Below are 19,665 nucleotides of genomic sequence, written 5' to 3'. Positions count from 1 at the left end.
TGTAAAATAAATGATGGTATTTTATTATTTTTAAATGAACCTCGCATACAACACATCGTTCTTGGTACTAAAGATAATAATCATCCTTTCTGTTTACTATGTAATCCATTACATCTATTAAAAGTGCACGATATATACATTTAAGGCATCAAAAAAACACGTTGTTAGTGATATTATAATAAATATAATGTACGCAAATATTACATAGGCAAAATGTAGGAAGCATGTTTATGAAGGCAAAAACTTTTAGAATTATTTTACTTTTTCCAACAGTGTATAATATTTTACATTTACATTTAATACAAACTATTTAAACTTAGACTAGAAATGTCAACAAATTTTTTTCAAACCAAAAATAGATGATAGGAAACAAATAAATCCATTAGATGGTATCTTTTGCAATGTATCAGCTTTCCAGATAATACTATATTATTTTCCTAAGTAGTCTATCGCAGTAGTGCCCTTTCCTTAACTGTTTGATATCAGTGCCAAAAGTTGGAAAATTTTTTTTTTTTTTTTAATAGGAGCTATTTTTTATATGTATAGTACGTTTTACACAATCTGCTTGAAAACGTTGAAACCTACTTGTATTTAACATAAAATAATAAACTTGAAAATTATTTAAACAGGCTAAAGATCGGTTAGGAATGTTTGAATTAAATAAAAAATTTACTAATTGAAACATCAACTTGTGACGTCGTTTGGGCTTATCAGATTACATGCGTAATCATTTTCATTTTGCTGATTATCAAAATTGATTTTCTCATCTGAAATAAGTGTAAGAACGTAAAAAGCTAATACATAGTATAAAAAAACATTATTATTTGCTTTATCCAAATTGATTAACAAAAAACTTTTGTTAATTTTTAACCAAGATACTATTCATTTTTTTATTCAAGTATTCAAAAGTATAGTGTGATAAAGCTACTTTTTACAATAAATGATTTGACACGTACATTTTATCATGCAAACATATAAAATAAGTTAATCTATATTAGCTGTTAGAAGCCATCAATATGAAGTAGTTACAATTTTAAATGAAACGAAAGATTAATGACTCAAAACATATCTATTCTTTAGTATTCGCCTCATCAGTATTTTTCTACCGAAAGAAGTTGACAATTTAGCATAGAAGCCTTGCTCCACAATTCTTTTTCTCTCATTCGGGCGAGGAAAATGATATCTTACTCTTGAACGAGAAACTGTTACATTCCACCCTTGAGTTTTGAGCCTAGAAAAAAATAATAGTAAGATAATGTATAACTTCATTAAAAAATCGCGAATGATCAAGTTAAAACAATAGTTACAACATTGAGGATATTTCTAATTTTAAAAAATGAGCAATGGAATAACTAATGACAAATACTGGTATTAAAGAGTAACATCAATTTAATACTATAGTAAACGCTTTTTGTTTGAGAACGAAGTTTTTTTGCCCTGGGGACTCACTTTGCGCCAAAGGAACGTACTTTTCCTTCCTAGGGCGCAAAATGATTAATGGTGTGTGCCTACGGGCACAAAGTACGACTTAGCACTTTTGGAAAGAAAAACGTCGCTCGGACTTTAAGCAAAAGTTTCTCCTTTCAGCAAGATTTTCTTACTTTGTGTACATACTACTAAAATTACTATTTAGCTTTGTCGGAGGTGTATGGAACGATAGTGATTGAGAATAGTCTATTGATATTAAAAGTAGTAGGAAGTACATACAAAATAAATATATTACTCTTCATAACTTGTTTTACATGTACTATAGTTTAGGTTATATGAACTACAAAGATATAAAATATAATGAAGGAGGACCTTTTTTAAGTTATGATATGGGGTTCACATACATTACAATTATCAAGGCTACAAATATGGACTTGGAATGGAAAAATAATCACGGAAAATACCGCTAAAAAATAGTACGGAAAAATAGTAAGTCATAATTGGACGTAAGACTCATATTGAAGATCAAACTAGAAAGATATTCTCTTTTATAGTGTCATGTTACAATAAATTGTAAAGATACACTGTAATCGCTACAGCACTGGCAAAGTCAAGTAGATGTGCAGATACAGCAAAAAACTTGCCAAGCTAGTGATGGGAGGTATGATATTTTAATTTTCTTTAATAAGTACGAAAATGAAATTTTTGACCTATTTGCGCAAGCATAAATAAATATTAACAATAGGTTCTATAACGTAGAGTGAATAATTTTATTTCTTCCACCTTTTTCTTATTCATAGCGTTGATCAAAAGCTTGATACTTGTTTGTACACATACATTTTATAAATTTACTAAAAATTTAAAAACGAACTAAACAAAATAAGTCCACGTTGTATGCAAAAATAAAAAATTTTCTACATTAATAAGCCTGGTACTAATAACTTTCTGTCAATCCAATAGCCTATTAATATATCGGACTATGAGTTGTGATAAATTTCGTTGTTTTATTATCTTTTCTTGCAATATTTAAATATGTATTTTTTAATGTTATTGCTGATAAACTAAACTCATTTTTTCTAGTATGTTTTTGCTCGATTTAGTTCGTGGATACAAGAAAATGAGTTTGCGTACGCATGCAGCTCATTTTTTTCAATATTTATTTTATGTGTTATTCTCATATGGATTTATTTATAGTTTAAAAATATCACAGATTAAAATAAAAAAGACTAAAAGATAGTTTGAGTTTGAAAAAAATTTTTATATGGTAAATATATTTTACGAATCAGAAAATAGTAATACACTTTAAAGTAATAATAGAAGCAAAGACTCAAGAAAGCCATGTTATCGTGCTTCGTAAGATGCATGAAGCGAGAGTGAACACTAGATTAAAAATTGTACATTGGCTACTTCAGTAGCGTAACTAGGCTTAATTAATTTCAAACAAGCCTCCCGTAAAAAGTTCGAGTTTTAGCCTAGTGGGTAAGTAAAAATATACTTTTGTACTTTGTAAAGAAACTGTAGATTTGAAGGCTATAAATTATGGAATTAACTGATAAGCTAGGCTCAAGAAAAAAAATCAGAAAAGATAAAAGTGAAAAGGATTACTTGTAAATCTTTCAGAATTTAAAAAAAAGAAAAATCCAGAAAGGCTTATTTACCAAAATCCACGAAAAACCTTTCAAGTTTCGCTAAACTTTTGCCAAAGTTCATGTTTGGCCAAACGTTAGCTGAACATGGGAAAAGTTCCTTCAGAGATATGATAAAGTGTGGTATAGTATTTTAATTTCTAGGACTATTTTCAGCTTTTGCCATATCAGAGATTTTTTTTGCTTTTAATTTTTTTTGCCCTAGCCACACGGTGTACAAGTCTTTTGTGCGCGCCCCTTGCAAAGTTCCCCTCAGACGACTTGGTCATCCATCATACTGGGTACTATTAACAGGGCACAGCAATTGTCTCAAGCACACCCCACTCCAGCTGTTATCAAGTTTAATGGAAACATATTTTCCAATAAACCATCTAAACTCGCTGTACCAAACTTTTTACAACCAACAGTGACTTTTACCTGATAAGCTGGTCAAGTGTTGGCTTTCCTTCGAAAAGAAAGCCCCTGAAGGTCCAGGCATCACCAGAAAAATCGAATTTTTGTTTTGAAATTTGGATAAGTGGTATTTTGGCATCCTGGGTACTGATTCCATCGAAAAAGCCCGAGAAAAATATCTCTATAATTTTTGACAGGATTCGAACCCACGACACCTCGGTCATATCTTTGGCTAAGAGGCTAGCATGCCAACCACTAAGCCATCGAAGCTCTCGATATCACAAAGTACACAAAATCTCCCCTCAGCCTGCAGGCTGCCACTGCTTCCTTCGTACTGTTACGTACTTCTTTACAAATAGAATCGTTACATTTAAAAAGACGAAGAGGGCTTATCGTACGACTGAGCTAGATTTACCCTCGGCCCTGCTTGGGAAAATCTAATGCCCATTGGCATGCCAAGCAAATCTCCTATGCAAACTTGAAGATAAATTTTATCAGGCCATATGGTCGGTACGCTCCAGGATCAGGAGAGATGCTTCAGTTGCAAGCATCAGCTACCCCGACTCTTAATCAGTCATTCCAGATCCAAACGCTTCAAGACAGCCACCAAGATGGCCACACCTACGGGAACCACAAGGAGGCATGTCTGCCAGTTCCCGCCTGGAACTGCGTAGTGGCTGTAGTATTAGGCATGGGTGCCAATCCCCGAAGGCCGAGCCTTCTTAGCTGTTTATTACGCAGATCTAAACATAGGTCCTGAGAAAATACTAAACTTGGAGTTTTGCTGAACGAATGTTTACTGAGTTAGCTAGTGTTCATCCAAGCTTTGCATTGCAAATAGCCAAAGTTTTAGTTAAATAAAATAATAATAATAGAAAATAGTCAAAAAATAAGTTTGAAAATATTTTGAAAAATTATGAGTTGGATTATTTATAAGTGATTTACAAATACAACTATTAAAAAAAGCATTACGGTGGATGGTCCCGAACCCCAGCGCCAGAGATTCCACATGCAACATAAGCATGCTTAACCACTCAGCTACAACAAGAAGGTGTATGCTATGATATGAATGGCGTACATATCGCACCACTACTATGTTTTTTTTTAATATAATGTTATAAAATATGCATTATAATTTTTCTAAAAATATTTTTATGGAAACGTATTTGATTAAAATGAATTATGTGTGAAACAACAAAAAGTACACATAACATTAGCAAATCGAGCATGATTAAAACTTGTATTGTAGATTATATGCATAACAACATACTTCAGAAAATGTTGTTTTACATAACTAATTTTACCCGAATACATTTGAATAGTAATGTTTTTAAAAAAATTATACAGTAAAATTCGTGACAATAAAAAAAATTATACCATTAGTACAATGTGAAGGCGATTCGTATCATGGTATGTACCTCCTTGCCGTAGCCAAGCGGTAAAGAGAGCATGTATCACATGCGGAATCTCAGTGGTATAAGCTTAAGACCATCTCCCGTATGGCTTTTTTCATAAGTTGTTTGCACATTACTTGTATATTGTCTAAGTAGTAAGTGTTAAAATATCATTGAATGTAAATTTTCGATTATTTATTATTCAAGCAGAACTTAGTCATTTGTGTTGCAAGGTTTTGATTAACATAAGCTAAATGTGGTCAACATTAGTTAAGCAAATAAGATGGCAAACTTCACGGCAAAAAACATCGCAATGCTAAAAGCAGAGGCAAACAAAAAATCAGGCTTGTAATGGTTAAACGAGAAGTGAAAAAATATAAGAAGCAGAAAAAGTACAAACAGTGTAGCTAGTAAACTGAGTTTGCCAAATGCGGATATAAGCTAAACAGTTCATATCATTTGGGCAAGTACGGTCATGTACATCAGCCTTAAATACTTCAAAATAAAACGGTACAAGAAAAATAAAAGGGTTAAAGACAGGATCATAAGTTAGGAGCTTAGAGTCAAAGGTATTGGAAACATTAATTTTCAAAATTGGATACGAGATAAATTAAATTTGTAAATCAGTATACAAAAAAATATTAAGGTTGGGAGAGTAGTGAAAGTTCTCATTAATATAAGAAAATAAAAAAAACCACTACTAATACATGAGCAAAAAGCTTATTAAAATTGAACACTTGCACTTTTGTTTTAAAAATATTTGACGTATTCGTTGTACGTTCCCAATTATTATGACATCTGAGCATAAAATTTGTTGAGTAATGCAAAATGGATACCAAGAAAGGTTTTTTGCAAAATAAAACAAAAATCGTATACAAACAACGAAAGTACAAGAAAGCGACACTGATTTCTTGCTGAGCAATAATTAATTGAGCACTTGTTAATTGAAATTAAAGTTTAAGAATAGAGTATATCTGTAAATACAAAGTTATGGATAGCTAACAACAATTTATACAGTTTTTTGAGAAAATAAAAAAACTATTATTTAATGAATATTTTTTCAGCACATTAACGACAGTACGCATAGCAGTACTGCAAACAGTGATGGCAAGTAAATGTGCAAGATGTTTTAAATTCAAGTGTCGATGTGTTGATCCATAAACTTTCCCAGAAAGATTTAATAAGATAGTTTTTTTTAGCAAAGTGTTGCGTATATTGTGTCATCAAACAACTTGTACCTTGGAGATTCAATTAACAATTAATTTTCTAACATAAAACACAAATTACGTTGAAAATCTATGCGGTAGAATTTAGTGTTTTCTTAAAATGAGGGTATCCTAATTCTTAACTTCTGATTTTAGTATTTCATCGATATCATCTGTTATGCTAAGATATGCTGATCTAGCAAGTGCCGCAATGGTAATATTATTTTTGTCTTAACGTATAACAGCAACTCCAACTATCTTAAACCTGCTCAATTGTTCAAAATTTAATATAGAATAAAAACAAATTTGGTTCGTTGGGCAGGACTATTTATTATAACAAAAATGAAATTTGTTCAATATTTCGGTAATTTGGTATGGCCATTATCAGGGACTTCTTACTATATAACCATAAATTAAACATAAAAATATTAAGGGAGTTGGGTCGCTCTCGCAGGAAGGTGTAGGGGAGCACGTGTATGTGCATAAGGGGTTGTGATGAAGTCTGCTGTACTAACCTAGCCCCAAAAAGTCCTCTCTCTCGATTACAAAAATGCGTTTGTGTTCAACGCGCCAGTACTCATAAATGTATAAATAATACGCTTCAAAGAAATTACAGAATATTTTTTAAGGTATCTAGTTTCTTATAGTATTAATTAAATAGCATAAGAAGTAAGTGAACAGCATAGCCGATCTCATCCTCTATCGACAGAAATGTGCTATGAATTTTCGAAATCAGAGATTTTAATAAAATATCACATAACTACAAAGTCTCATTAAGGCCTATACCAAGTTTTAGATCATAATTTTAAATAGAACGGCTTCTAGAAGTGATTTTGTTAAAAGCCATCGTGCCATGTAAGAAATCGAGTTGACAGCAGACAGTGTAGTTAGTGCGACCTTGTCTCCCACATAAATGTACGAGCTGGAAAAACATTTTTGACGATTGGTGCAAGTATCTCCATGAATTCAGACGCGATTTTGTTGATACTTTGCAAGAGTATCAATAAAACAGTCATAAATAGCACGTCAGTTTTTTAAAACGGTCTCATCAGTACGTCAAGCGTAATAGGTATTTTTCTAAAACTTTTTTGACAACTTACGTTTAAGCCCATGTTAAAGACGACGAAAAAGGAAAACTTTATGAATTTTTTTCTTGAAATCTGTCAGTGTTTAAATTTGGTTACAACATCTACGCAATGTTTCTTTACAACATATACGGCTTTTTCTACTGAGAGCGGGCCACCTTGCGCGCGAGGGACTTTTTTTTGCTCGAACATGCTATGTTCAACTCGTTCTTAATGGCTGGGAGATAGTTAAAAAAGCTATTAAAAACTAAAAATCGACAGATCTTGATAAGTTGTTTCTGATAATGCCATTTATTTTTTTTTTTCAAAACCTTTTTTCGTTAAGAAAAATGAGTCAGAAGTTCAAAGCGTTTCTCTGAAGTTCGACATGGTTTAAAGAAAGTAAATTTTGCAGGAATCGCAAAATCAATGCTAAAACATTAACTCAACAAATTTTTAGAGTAGGGAAGCAAAAAATGCGTGACTAACAAGCAAATAAAGACGTTGGTATGAACAAGTTGGTAAGTAGCTGCGTGGCGCAGGCATGGCGTCTCGCTGCCAAGCGACTTGCTCAGGCCATCGTCTTCATTTGCTTGTAGTTCATGTATTTTTTGCTTCCCTACTCTAAAAATTTGTGGAGTTAATGTTTTAGCATTGCTCTTTCAATTCCTGCGAATTTAATTTTTTTAAACCGTGACGAATTTCAGAGAAACGTCCTGAAATTCTGACTCATTCATCCACGAAAAAAAGGTTGTGAGAAAAACAAATAGCACTATTGGAAAAGACAGATGAAAATCCGTCAATCTGTATTTTTTAATCATTTTTTTAGCTATCTCCCAGCCATTATGAGCGAGTTAAACACAGCGTGTGAGGGCGAAAAAAGTCCCATACACGCAAAAAGACCAACTTTCAGTGGGCAAGCCCATGTTTAAAAAAAAATCATTTTTAATCGTTAAGTAAATCACGCCCCAATTTCCTTAAAAAATATGTTAAATATAAAAAATTTTCGTGTTCTTAATATTTAACTTAAAAAAAAATATAAATGGTCAAGTTCCAACATTGCACATACATTCCCTGTAGCCCAACAGTACATTCCCAATATAAATGACATATTAATAAAAAAGTTTTTGACATATATAATAAAAAATTTATTTAGGAGTGGCATTGGCTCAGTAGTAAGCGTGCTTGTTACTAATGCAACGCTGTTCTAGGAGTAATGGACTCGACTTTCGGTGAATGCAGATTTTTTTTAAAGTTCCTATGTAACCCCAGCTGTTTTGAGACGGGTTTTTCTGTGGAATATTTTTTAGAGTAGTTCCAGGATTTTTTCTTTGCCCAACAGGTCTTTAGGCCTGGGCGAATATAAAGCGGTGTTAGGGCTATAGGTAGGGATTAGTGGATCCGATGGGCCAGGCAGGGATCGCCGGCATTACTGGCGAGGAGTGGTCCCTGAAACAGGGGACTTTTCCGAAAATGCTAATTAGCCCAGAGCCGATGCTTTGGCAGAGAGCGCCCGCTTAACCAGCGAGAAGTGGACGTCCTGAAATACGAAATCTTCTCCGGGGAAAGGCTACACAGTGACGAGTGGATCCGATGCAATTTTTACAATAAAAATTTTTTTCTTAATATAAAAAATAAGTAAAAGTCAGTAAATGTTATAAAAAGGGTAAAAAGTCACATCACCATTATAAAAATAAAGTGTGAGTCATCAACATTATGACAAGGGTAATAGTCGTATTAAGCATAAAGGCTAATGTACGAAAACTTATATGTATAAGTATCGCATGAAGTGAATAGTACAAGATGTTAACTACGTAATTATTGTCATTGGTGTCATAGACACGTAAAAGAAAATAAATAAACGTCAAAAAGAATTGCGCAAAGTTTATTGCTTTATTTATTCATAAAAATTTTATATTCAGAGTGTAATTTACTAATATCGTATTTTCTATTAATATTATCATTATAACTGGAAATAGAAAGCATTTTACAGAACTCTTTTCTAAATCCGTTTTGTTTAATATGTAAAATTATGGCACTATTAAATAAAAACTAGTGGATCTTGGAGTCACAGTGCACAATGTTAGTACTCGACCATTTAAATTATTTTTTGTAAGTTAGCTACTAAGAACAAAAACATTTTTTTTTTTATTCTTTATGTTCTTAAGTGTTTTTATATTCAGTTATGTTTATATAGTAAGAAATCCCTACTGATGGCAATATCAAATTGCCAAAATATCGGACAGATACAATTTTTGTAATAATTTTGTACCAAAAAAATTTGTTTTCATTCTATATTGTATTTTTTTCGTATTTTACTGGTTATAATGACCCTAAAATAAGTGATTTTGTTTCAAAATTAATGTGAAAGATAAAATTTCCCATTCTAAAGTACGTAATAAATTACAACAGTGGTTATCACCTTACGATAACTCAGTAAAATATTGTCACACAACCTTTAGCTTTGGGTAGTTTAAAGTATTTTTTATTTTTATTTAATTTTTTGTCTTCATTAAAAATAAATGTCTGGAAAATTAAAAAAAAAATGTAATTGTTCTTCTTATTTTTAAAAGTTATATTTAAAACCAAAACGTATGTACACTTTAAGTAAAAATGATATGGTCAACAAGAATCACAAGTCCGGAGGAACAAAAATGTTTAAAACATAAAGATGTAAACAGCATGACAAAAAAGGGTTGAAAGAGGATAGGAGCGCAGTTTAAAAAGAAATACACTTCAACTGATGTTAGTTGTGCTCTCAAACTTGTGGATAATGAATTACCAGTAAAAAAGGCTGCAACTGCCTATATAACCTACATTACAGCTTCAACTTTATTTGAAAATTGTAAGCCCCTGACAGTAGTAGTGAAAAACATGGACCTAACCTTATTGTATCTAAAAAAATCAAAAAAGATATAGTAAAATCGCAAGTTTGTAATAGTGATCCTATACCTAAAAGAGAGTCGATTGATACTGTACAAAAATATGTAAAAGACATTAGCTTCGAAACTGTTTGTCTGCGCAAACTTGATGATTTTGACTTTCTACCTTAGTATATGACACACTTAGCAGTAAGAGTGATAACAAAGCCTAAAGTGTTGCCCAAGAGCGCAAACCAGCACTAGCACTTTGTGCCTATGTTAAGAAAAAGATAGTTTGTAATAGTTAGGATCTTATACCAAAAATGTTACACGAACGACTAAACAAACATGTATGCCTAGGTGTAGATGTTGTACTTTTACCACATCTAAAATGAAATTACTGTACCTAGGTGATATTAATGAAAAAGTGCTTGTTGTGATAAAATCATACCTAGGTAAGACGTTTAAGTACTTGCTTAGCCATGATCTACAAATTCATAAATTAAAAAAGCTTTGTTTTTTACAGAATAATATTAACTATTCCTACACTTCTTTGAGAATACGTACATTATTCAAATACTCATCAAAAACATTTGTCTTTTTACTTATTTTTAATTTATAGAGTACAATAAAAGATTTTTATTACTTAATCAAATAATTTTTAATGCTTATGGAGATAGTCCAAAGCTTGCCAATTAAATAAAGATATTGTACAGAAAAATTATAATATTTACGTATCTTTGCTTCAAATAAGGTATAAGACAGCTTGTTTGTGAAAAACCTCGTAATTCTCTGTCTCAAGGATTAGTTAAGGGATTAAATAAAGATGTAATCGTTTAAAAAACATAATACATTGATTGTTAGTATGTGCAATAAATATATTTAAACGTATGGATAGCATTGTAACGTTTGTGCGATGTAATATTCAAGCTTAAGCTGGCGCTTAGTAGTCAGAGATCAATACAGAGGCACGTAGTGAGCTGCAGGACACGGTGACAACGAGGGACCCGCAGCCAAATATTCTCTCGTATTTTGGCGTGGTTAGTAGCTGCTCTCGCTGTCCCAAGATAGGGTTACTCGTCTAAAAGAAACGAATTCCTATAAGAAAATGCCATAATACGTCAGATAAAACAACTCTGAAGGCAATTTCAAAGGATCGAAATCTAAAAAGAGCACGAGTTTTAGTATTTTACTAGCCACCATGGTAAGATGCAGGGCGATCGCAACGACCATAGAGATGTCAGAAGTTACAACGTAAAATATTGTACATGACAGAAAGACAGAGTGACGCAAATGTAAGTGAAACGGCAAAATTTTTCTTAATATAAAATATTATTGAACACATCCCTATTAAAATGACAACCATCAGTAGCCACAATATATAAAACACATCCAGGTGTATTATGTTTTTTGAAATTTAAGATAGCTGTCACAACAAAACTGGAGATTATTGATGTCTTTGCAGTAACCCCCTGCCATGTATATCAAATAAGTGGATTACAGTAAATTTTGTGGCATCATTTTAAACTTTAGATAGTGTTTGATACAACATTGTAAATTTTTTAATATTTTTATCACCCCTCTTACACCAATTACTGAGTACTCGACAGTAAAACAAAATGAGAAAAACAGACTAAAAAATTCGTGTGCTCGAAAATTTAAACACGTTTTGACATTAACATTAATAACGTTTGACCCAGAATCATACTTTACATCATGAAATACATAATTGTTTGACTAAATGACTTTAACTGTTTTTAATCTACAAAACTTTGTAGTGAGTTCGCAGAAATTGGTGCGCAGTAATTAGGTCTGGGATTCAACATAGAAACTGTATGGGAGATAACCACGTATTAATTGGAGGCGCAATAACTGGTGCTGATTTTATAACCATATGCAGTAATAAAAGCAATTTATATCAACACTTACATAATTATTTTAAAAAAAGTAACGTAACAGAAAAACGTTCGTCATTTTAATTGTCACAGAGCGAATCAAGATATGTACTTTAAAATTTCTTTCGTACATTAACTTAATATCTCTTGTTAAATACAAATAATTTAAAATTCTTATCGCATATTTGTAATGACTTTGATTTGAACAATTTTGAAATCTATTTAAATAGTTCACGCTATAACTGATATCTGGTCTTGTTCCTAGGCTTGTATATAAAAATGCTCCTATCTAATTTCTATAGTGTTTACATTCAGATGCCGACAGCGCAGGTTCACATTTTCAGTTTTGCTCCATTGGAGTTTTATATAATTTTGCGTTTATTACATCATGCTTTTCTGCTAAACATTCTATATATCTTTCCTGATCTATTGTCATTACACAACTTTTATGAATGTAGTCAATGTTTACACCAAGATATGTATTACTATCACCTGTGTCTTTCTTCTTAAACTTATTCGTTAATAACTTTTTTGTTTTGTTAGTTTTTTTTTTTTTTTTTTTTGTTGAAAACATCTTAGAACTAATCTAGCTTTATATCTTTTGTCCGATTTCTTAGTATAAACCTATTTTAAATAAATAATTTTCTTATTTTCTGGTCTATCAACTAATTCATAATTAAGTTTTATTTATAATGCAGTTTATTTCCTTGTCTTCAGCTTTTTCCAATTCACACTCAAGACACTCTTCACCATTTGTTGCTTCATTATAATTTTGTAGAGTGTTCACACCAACATAATTTACATAAATACATGTGGCATAATTTTCTGGTTTATATTTTTTGGTTCTACTAGAAGTTCTTATTGGACTATTATTTTTATTTGTAGTTTTAAATACTTATTATTTATTATATTATATTATAGTTTTTTTTTATGACTCTTTACAGTTTTAACATTTTCATCAAAAACCGAAGCATTATCGCTACTACCATTATTATTATTTCCTTTATTGTCAAAATTTTCATTCTCTTCACCATTAAAATCTTCTTATTTAACATCTTTTTTTACAATATTAACATGTCTAGTTAATATAATTTTATTGTAATTAAGCACTCTATGACCAACACTATTATATTCTATTTATGTTCCTACTTCTGCTTTTTTTTTCCCATTAATTATTTCGTTTAACCTCCGGCACTTTTACAAATATTTGACTTCTATACAGTTTTATATTATGTAAGATTGGCTCAATTCCCATCATAATTTTATATAGAGTTTTTCTTTTAAAAGTATTTGCTAAGCTGCCATTTTAACTACTTCTGACCAAAATTTTCTACTTAATTTTGCATTAGATAATAGACACCTCACTGTATCCATTACTGATCGGTTGTATCTTTCCGCAGTTTCATGTAACTCATGCACATATGGAGAGCATGGATCTATAATAATACCTTTATGCTTAGCAAACTCATAAATGCTTTTAATTAGAAATCCTTTCCCATTATCGCATCACAAATTTTTTAACCCTTTTTCCTGTTAAGTTTTTTAATTTATTTATTTAATCTACTAAACAATCATAAGTTTTATTCTTAAGCTTCATTATGTATGCTTTATAAATTTTGCTGTAATCGTCAACAATAATGAAAAAATATTCATCTCCATTATTCTTATCTCTATGAGGCCCATTCAAATCCACATGTATGACTCCTATTATATCATTTGCTCTACGTCTGTTATTATGAAATTTAATATTATGCACCTAATCATTCTCTAAATTATTAGACACACCTTTAACTAACTTTCCTTTACATAACATATTTCAATGATCAAAATAAACACGTCCTAGCATTCTATAATATTTTTCCTTTTGACTTATGTTACGCGTTACATCGTATGCCTGTTTGTTTCCTACTATGCTGAAAATCTTGTATGTATCATTTCTTTTTCATGCTGTTGTAAGCAATTCATTCTTTTCATTTATTATTTTTGTAGTATTACTTTCAATCATAATATTATTATAATTTGTTATTTTACTAACACTCATTAGATTTTTATTCATTTTTTCAATATAGCAAACGTTTTTTATATTGACTTCTTTAATTTTATTGTTTAGTTTAAATAGTAAAATTAAATTTTCTATTTTTGTAGCTTTTAAAATTTTTCCATCGCCTATTTTAGCATTGACTGGATTTTGTAGATCTATACATTCAGAAAAATAATTGTAACAATATGATCAGTACAATCATTATCCCAAATCCGTTTAATTTCATTCCTACAATTATTCACTTTGCAATCGGCAAGATTTTGATTCTTATAATTACTTACATTGTTATCTAAAATTATACAAAATAAGTCTTTGTTCGTTCTTTCATTTTTGCTATCGCTTCTACCATAATTAACACTATTATCTTGATACTATTGTTGTTGTCAATATTGATTCTGCCACTGTTGATATCCACTACGACTACGCTGTGCTCTGCCATAGCCTCTGTTGTTGTTGTGAAAATTATACTGCTATTGGTTGCCGAACTAACCTCATCCACCTCCTCACTGTTGATTACTTATTCCTCTGTTTACATTTAAAACACCAGTCTACAACTCTCTTAATGTGTTTTGTTGTGGATTATAGTTGTTATTATAATATTAATTTTGAAAATGTCCTGGTTTACTACATTTAAAACACTTTTTACTTTATTTTTTTCCCACTTTAAACACTCTTAAATTTTTACTTTTTTATTAATTTTGTATGTTTCATCTTTTATCTCGTACATATTAATTTTGTTTCTAACATAGTAAACTATTTGTTCCACTTCTTTCAAAACGTCTATTAAATCACCAATTTGTTCCAACGCGGAATGGTCATGTTCTTAGTAAATAATTAACCTTTTCTTTTTCATTAACCGTTACTCCAGCATTTTTTAATTCACTTATCTTTTCAAATTCACTAAAAAAATCACTTGATTTTTCAAAGTCACTCAATTTGATTTTATCTAATTTATTTTTCATACATATTTACAATGCTGTTGACTCTCTTAAGTATAACTTATCTAATTTTTTAATAACCTTATACAAGCTTGTTTTCTCACGTATTAATTTGGATTGATCTGCAGTAACTGCACTACCTATGCAATTTATTGTTTTCAAATCATTTTCTACCAAAGTTAATTTTATTTCGTTACGATTTCTTGTTTCTTGTTTAATTACATCTTAACATTTTCTCAACCTTAAATACATCGATATTCTCTTTTTTTACAAGCTATAATTATTTACATCAAAAATTAGTATTAAGAATTAAGTATCGTCCACCATCTTGTCTTTTTTTTTTCGCTTTCAACTACTTTTAATATACACAGCACGCTTTTCAAAATTTTCCAAAAACTACTTCTCACGTAGTCTCTGTATTCCTTTTTTAACTGAAAATTTGCACAGTTTATCTCTTTTAAGAGTCGATCTGTTCAGTTCTTTTTTTTTGTATATTTTCCATTTACCTATACTCTAACATTGCCTTTACACTCCTTTCCACTAAGCACGTGCCAAACTTCTTCTTTTATAAAGCTTTTCAATCCTTTTGCATCTCAATAAATTTTGTATTAAAATACATGTGTAACAAATCATTGCACACGTTTGGTACTAATCTTTTTAATACTTTACATATTTTTTATCTATTTTTAATTTCACAGTATCATTTACAAGTGACTTTTACGTGCCCTCGAAGAAACACGTAAAAAATCAAAAAACAAGAACGAAGCAGGCAACTCAAACCACGGACTGCTAACATGTTAAAAGTAAATGAGCCTGAGAAAATAAACAGTTGAAAACGTATCTTCTATAATAGACTAGAACTTATTATTATTAATTTTCCATCTGGTACATGAGGCATCTTGCCTCAGCAATGGTTATCTATTTTATCGCGTCACGGGCGTAATTTCAAATTTACTTATATTCCAACAGTTATTGAATAACTTACAACTGTTAGTAGTTGTATTGATATTTCGACGCTCCTAGTGCTTTGTTCATTCCTTGCAGTGATTAAACTATATGACTGCAAATGCATGGTTGAATGAATAAGATGTTGTAGTTTCTACTCTGTTTCTGTTACAGAAACTACTTTAAGCGGTCATTTATTGCTGTTCATTACTCCTTAGCGTAGTCCAAAGTAAATGATGTGAAGTACACCTGAATTGCCTCAGTCAACGCGACAGACATTGTAGTCGTATATCATTAGCAAACAATTCATTTAACTAAGACTTTCAAAGACAGGTGTTAGAAACAAAAAAAATTAATTTGCCTTCTTCATAAAGCGTTTTCATAGGCTTTCGGAACAGAAACGAGAGGAGCCTTGAGTTGAAAAGTAACATGGTCAAAAATTTGCTCACTATTCCATGTTTAAAACAGGAACGGCCGGTAGAGATAATGATGGCTCACATTATTACTACTACAATACTAGATATTTCTAGCTGAGTTGAAAGTTTAGGTCAACGATAGTACAAATTAACAACAATATTACAAGTAAATTACATTTTCGAATGTGGCTTACAAAATTTAAAGTTTGACAATAAATCAATAAAGTGATATTTAGAATCAAACGTAAATACATAAATTAAAAATATTTAATGTAAGGTGATTCTCAAACACACACGAACGTGTAGTGTGGATTTAAGATCGATATGTATTAACTTCTCTCTCATCTCCTGCGCAGATCTAAGCCACTGAATATCATCGCACATCAAGAGCGTCGATCGGCAGCAAAAGGAGAAGGGCTTGAGAGAAAAAGAAAGAGCCAGCCACTGAGGAGCGGGCGATCGAAAATCATCAAGATTCTGGATTAAGCAAAGAATAGTCACTCCAATTAAACCCAAGAGAGCACGGATTAATCGTGAGTGAATTTCCCGGTGTGAGAGGCTCCAAAGTCCTGCACTCTTTTAGGCATTAGGTAGTAATTTTTGCCCATGATTGTTGAATAATTAATCAAGTAGTGGACCTTTAGCCAGCCAATCTTTCAACCGTAAGTTCTATTCGTTTATTTGTTGTTCAGGATAGTTATCACGCTCAATCTATATTACTTTGACTTTTTAAGTGCTTGATCACATAAGATTGATTCGCTCGTTTTGCGGCTTACTCCCTCAATCAGCGTTCGTGTCATCGTGAGCCTCGAATCCTGTTGTACAGCCGATCTTATGGGCATTTTTTATTTATTTAACGTTTTGACTTACTTAACGAATATTTTCTTTTGTTTTCTTTTGTTTATCTACACGATGCATTAATCAAAAAAGACAAAAACTGCGACGTTGTGTATGGACCGATTTATTGGTGAGACTTTTCATGTTGACAGTGCGATTAGTGTGTAAGTCATATATTAATATGTTTTGAGTGTGGGTTACGTTTTAATCAACGCATTTATCGTCATGAGACATTGTAAGTATATTGTACACTCTATAAGCCTCGCGATCGCAGCCAAAACTGACAGTGTAGTATGTAATCCTATATTTCAAATTTACTAAGGCCCTTCATCTTAAGTCTCACCATGTGAATTCAAGCGTTTGTTTTGACGCAATACTATTAATCACTTCTATTTCTATATTATAATTTTAATCTAGTAGTAAGTCAGCAGGCTATCGAAAATTTTTTTGTTGAGTTAAGGCTTTCGATCAAACGTAAAGAAGGAGTCCGTTGATGGTATGTTGTAGTCATGTACGCGTAGCGTTCGAGGTTCGAGTGTTATAATATAGAGTTTTACTTGACGAGGTGAGCGATCCGAGTATATAATTTTTGTTGTCTATAAGCAAGGAATTTTTTTAAAGTGCTGTACGTTTGGTGATGAAAATCCATGCTCAACCCATTTTTAACATTAATTCACCCAATCATAAAAAAATACCCTTTCTATATATACATGGTTTCCAGAGGTTTCCAGCCTTCCCAAAATACATTAATCAGAGACACAAAACTAACCTATTATTAAATTACTGGACTTAAAAACAATAGGAAACGATAACGAAAGTATGAATTTAGAGATGGAATAAAAAAAAATTCTTACAATGATGATTTAATTTTTTGAGATAAGGCTTCCGTGATGTCAAAAAGCCTTAGAAATCGTAGTCAGTACGTTGTGTGATCTGTGTGATACAAACTTACATTTATAAAACGTGTAACGAGAATTTTTCTGGCCAATAAACAGCCGCCCGGATCCTATCACAAAAACTCTTCCACGTGCATCATTTACCGAGGCCCTACCACTGGTTTCTTCTCTTCCAGGAGGTCTGACACAGGTGTCCGGCTCCGGTGCGCCAAACACTCATAAATGGAAATTAGAAAGGGGAAAATAGGCACTAATTACCAATAAGCCCAATCACTCATATATACTTCACAGGGTACCCGCGCTATTTATTCGTCCTCTACACACTCTCAAATATTACACACTTTCTCTCTCTCTCTCTCTTCACTATAAATATGAACATTAATACACGGTGCCTTCAAGGTCAGTATGCCACTCGATGTATGTGTCCCGATCATTCTCACTGTCGAACTTCTCCTTAGCTGGGCTGTTGGAGGCCCACCCCTACCTCATTTACACACGCATGTACCCAGACGCACCATGTCATGCACACTTCGTAACGGTCACCGTCCTCGCGCGCGTCACTAACCCGAGAAATATTGTACACACTCATGCGTCTCTAACATTCACTCTATTCCCACATGTACTCACACACTCGTTCGCTTGGATCACACGGATATCTCTATTCCCATATCTGACTTTAGTATTTTGTGCTAAGTACCTTTATAATATCCTTACGATCACGCTGTCCTCTCGTCTTGCTGGATACCTTCCTCGTCTGGTTCTCTTTCTCTTACTGCTATTCTCTATATCACATGTCACCTTTTTTATAACTCTTGACTCTGATCTCTACACTCTGCTCTTTCGGATGCCTCGTACTACACTGACTGCGCTATGCAGTAAGTCTGCATAGGTACGCACGCCCCTCCCTTTGCATCTCACAACCTTCAACGCTCCTAAAAAGCGATAAATCGTTTTTAATAGGTATCCAAAACTAAATCCTTGACACGACCAAATGGCCCTTGGTTTCTTCTTAACGCGTCGCGAGCTTATCCATCTCCCTTCTCTCTCTTACACATACACTCACTCAACCATACCTCACATAAATTTAACTTCTCTCATTTACCTTCGGTCCTTCTCTCTCCTCTTGGCTCGTAGTTCGCGGCACCAAAAACACACATTAGATAATGCGTCAAAAATATATATGCATAGCAAATATATACATTATTATAGGACTCGATAGCCACCGATGACTTGCCAAAAAATACAGGTATATAGTGACGTGATAGCTTTAGCCACTACGTAACAAAAGAATATTTTTTTTGGAGAGGGAGGGGTTTGATCAATTGTTTTTTTCATGAAAACCGGTAATAGATGCAGAGCAATAGCTAAGACTATTAAATCATTATTTTCATGAAAATTTGACATTAAGTGACAACATTCATTGGCAGATATAGATATGTTTTCTAAATAACAAAATTTCAAATCAACTAAACGGAATCAACTTATTATAGTATAAACAATGAAACTGACAATAATGTTTATATAAATTTTTTCACTTGTTTTAAATATTGTACGTCAAGGACTTTTAACCTATTAACTGCTATCTTGATAAAAAATTTAAGTGTATGAGACAGTTTTTGCAATAGTACACGACTGTAAATAAGAAAATAGATTAAGTATAATGTATAGTAGAAAAAAAAAAATAAATGAAATCTGAAAAACAGAGT

The 19,665-nt window shown here is 32.0% G+C and overlaps 1 protein-coding gene across 1 annotated transcript in view; it reads right to left on the bottom strand.

Annotated features, from left to right (window-relative positions):
* Positions 1-234: 234 nt before the first annotated feature.
* The window catches only part of mRpL34 (mitochondrial ribosomal protein L34), a 106,387-nt gene continuing 86,956 nt past the window's right edge, over positions 235-19,665 (bottom strand). Inside the window, exon 2 of the mRNA XM_014356204.3 lies at positions 235-1,231. Coding sequence (XP_014211690.2) covers positions 1,051-1,231 — 181 coding nt within the window. The 3' untranslated portion in view covers positions 235-1,050. The remainder of the gene's footprint in view (positions 1,232-19,665) is intronic.

Source organism: Copidosoma floridanum, unplaced genomic scaffold (genome assembly GCF_036245765.1).
Source record: "Copidosoma floridanum isolate Cflo_tuat_1 unplaced genomic scaffold, Cflo_Japanese_pri ptg000016l, whole genome shotgun sequence".
Lineage (NCBI taxonomy): Eukaryota > Metazoa > Arthropoda > Insecta > Hymenoptera > Encyrtidae > Copidosoma > Copidosoma floridanum.
Note: the sequence above shows the minus strand (reverse complement) of the source record. Positions and strands in the feature narration are given on the sequence as shown.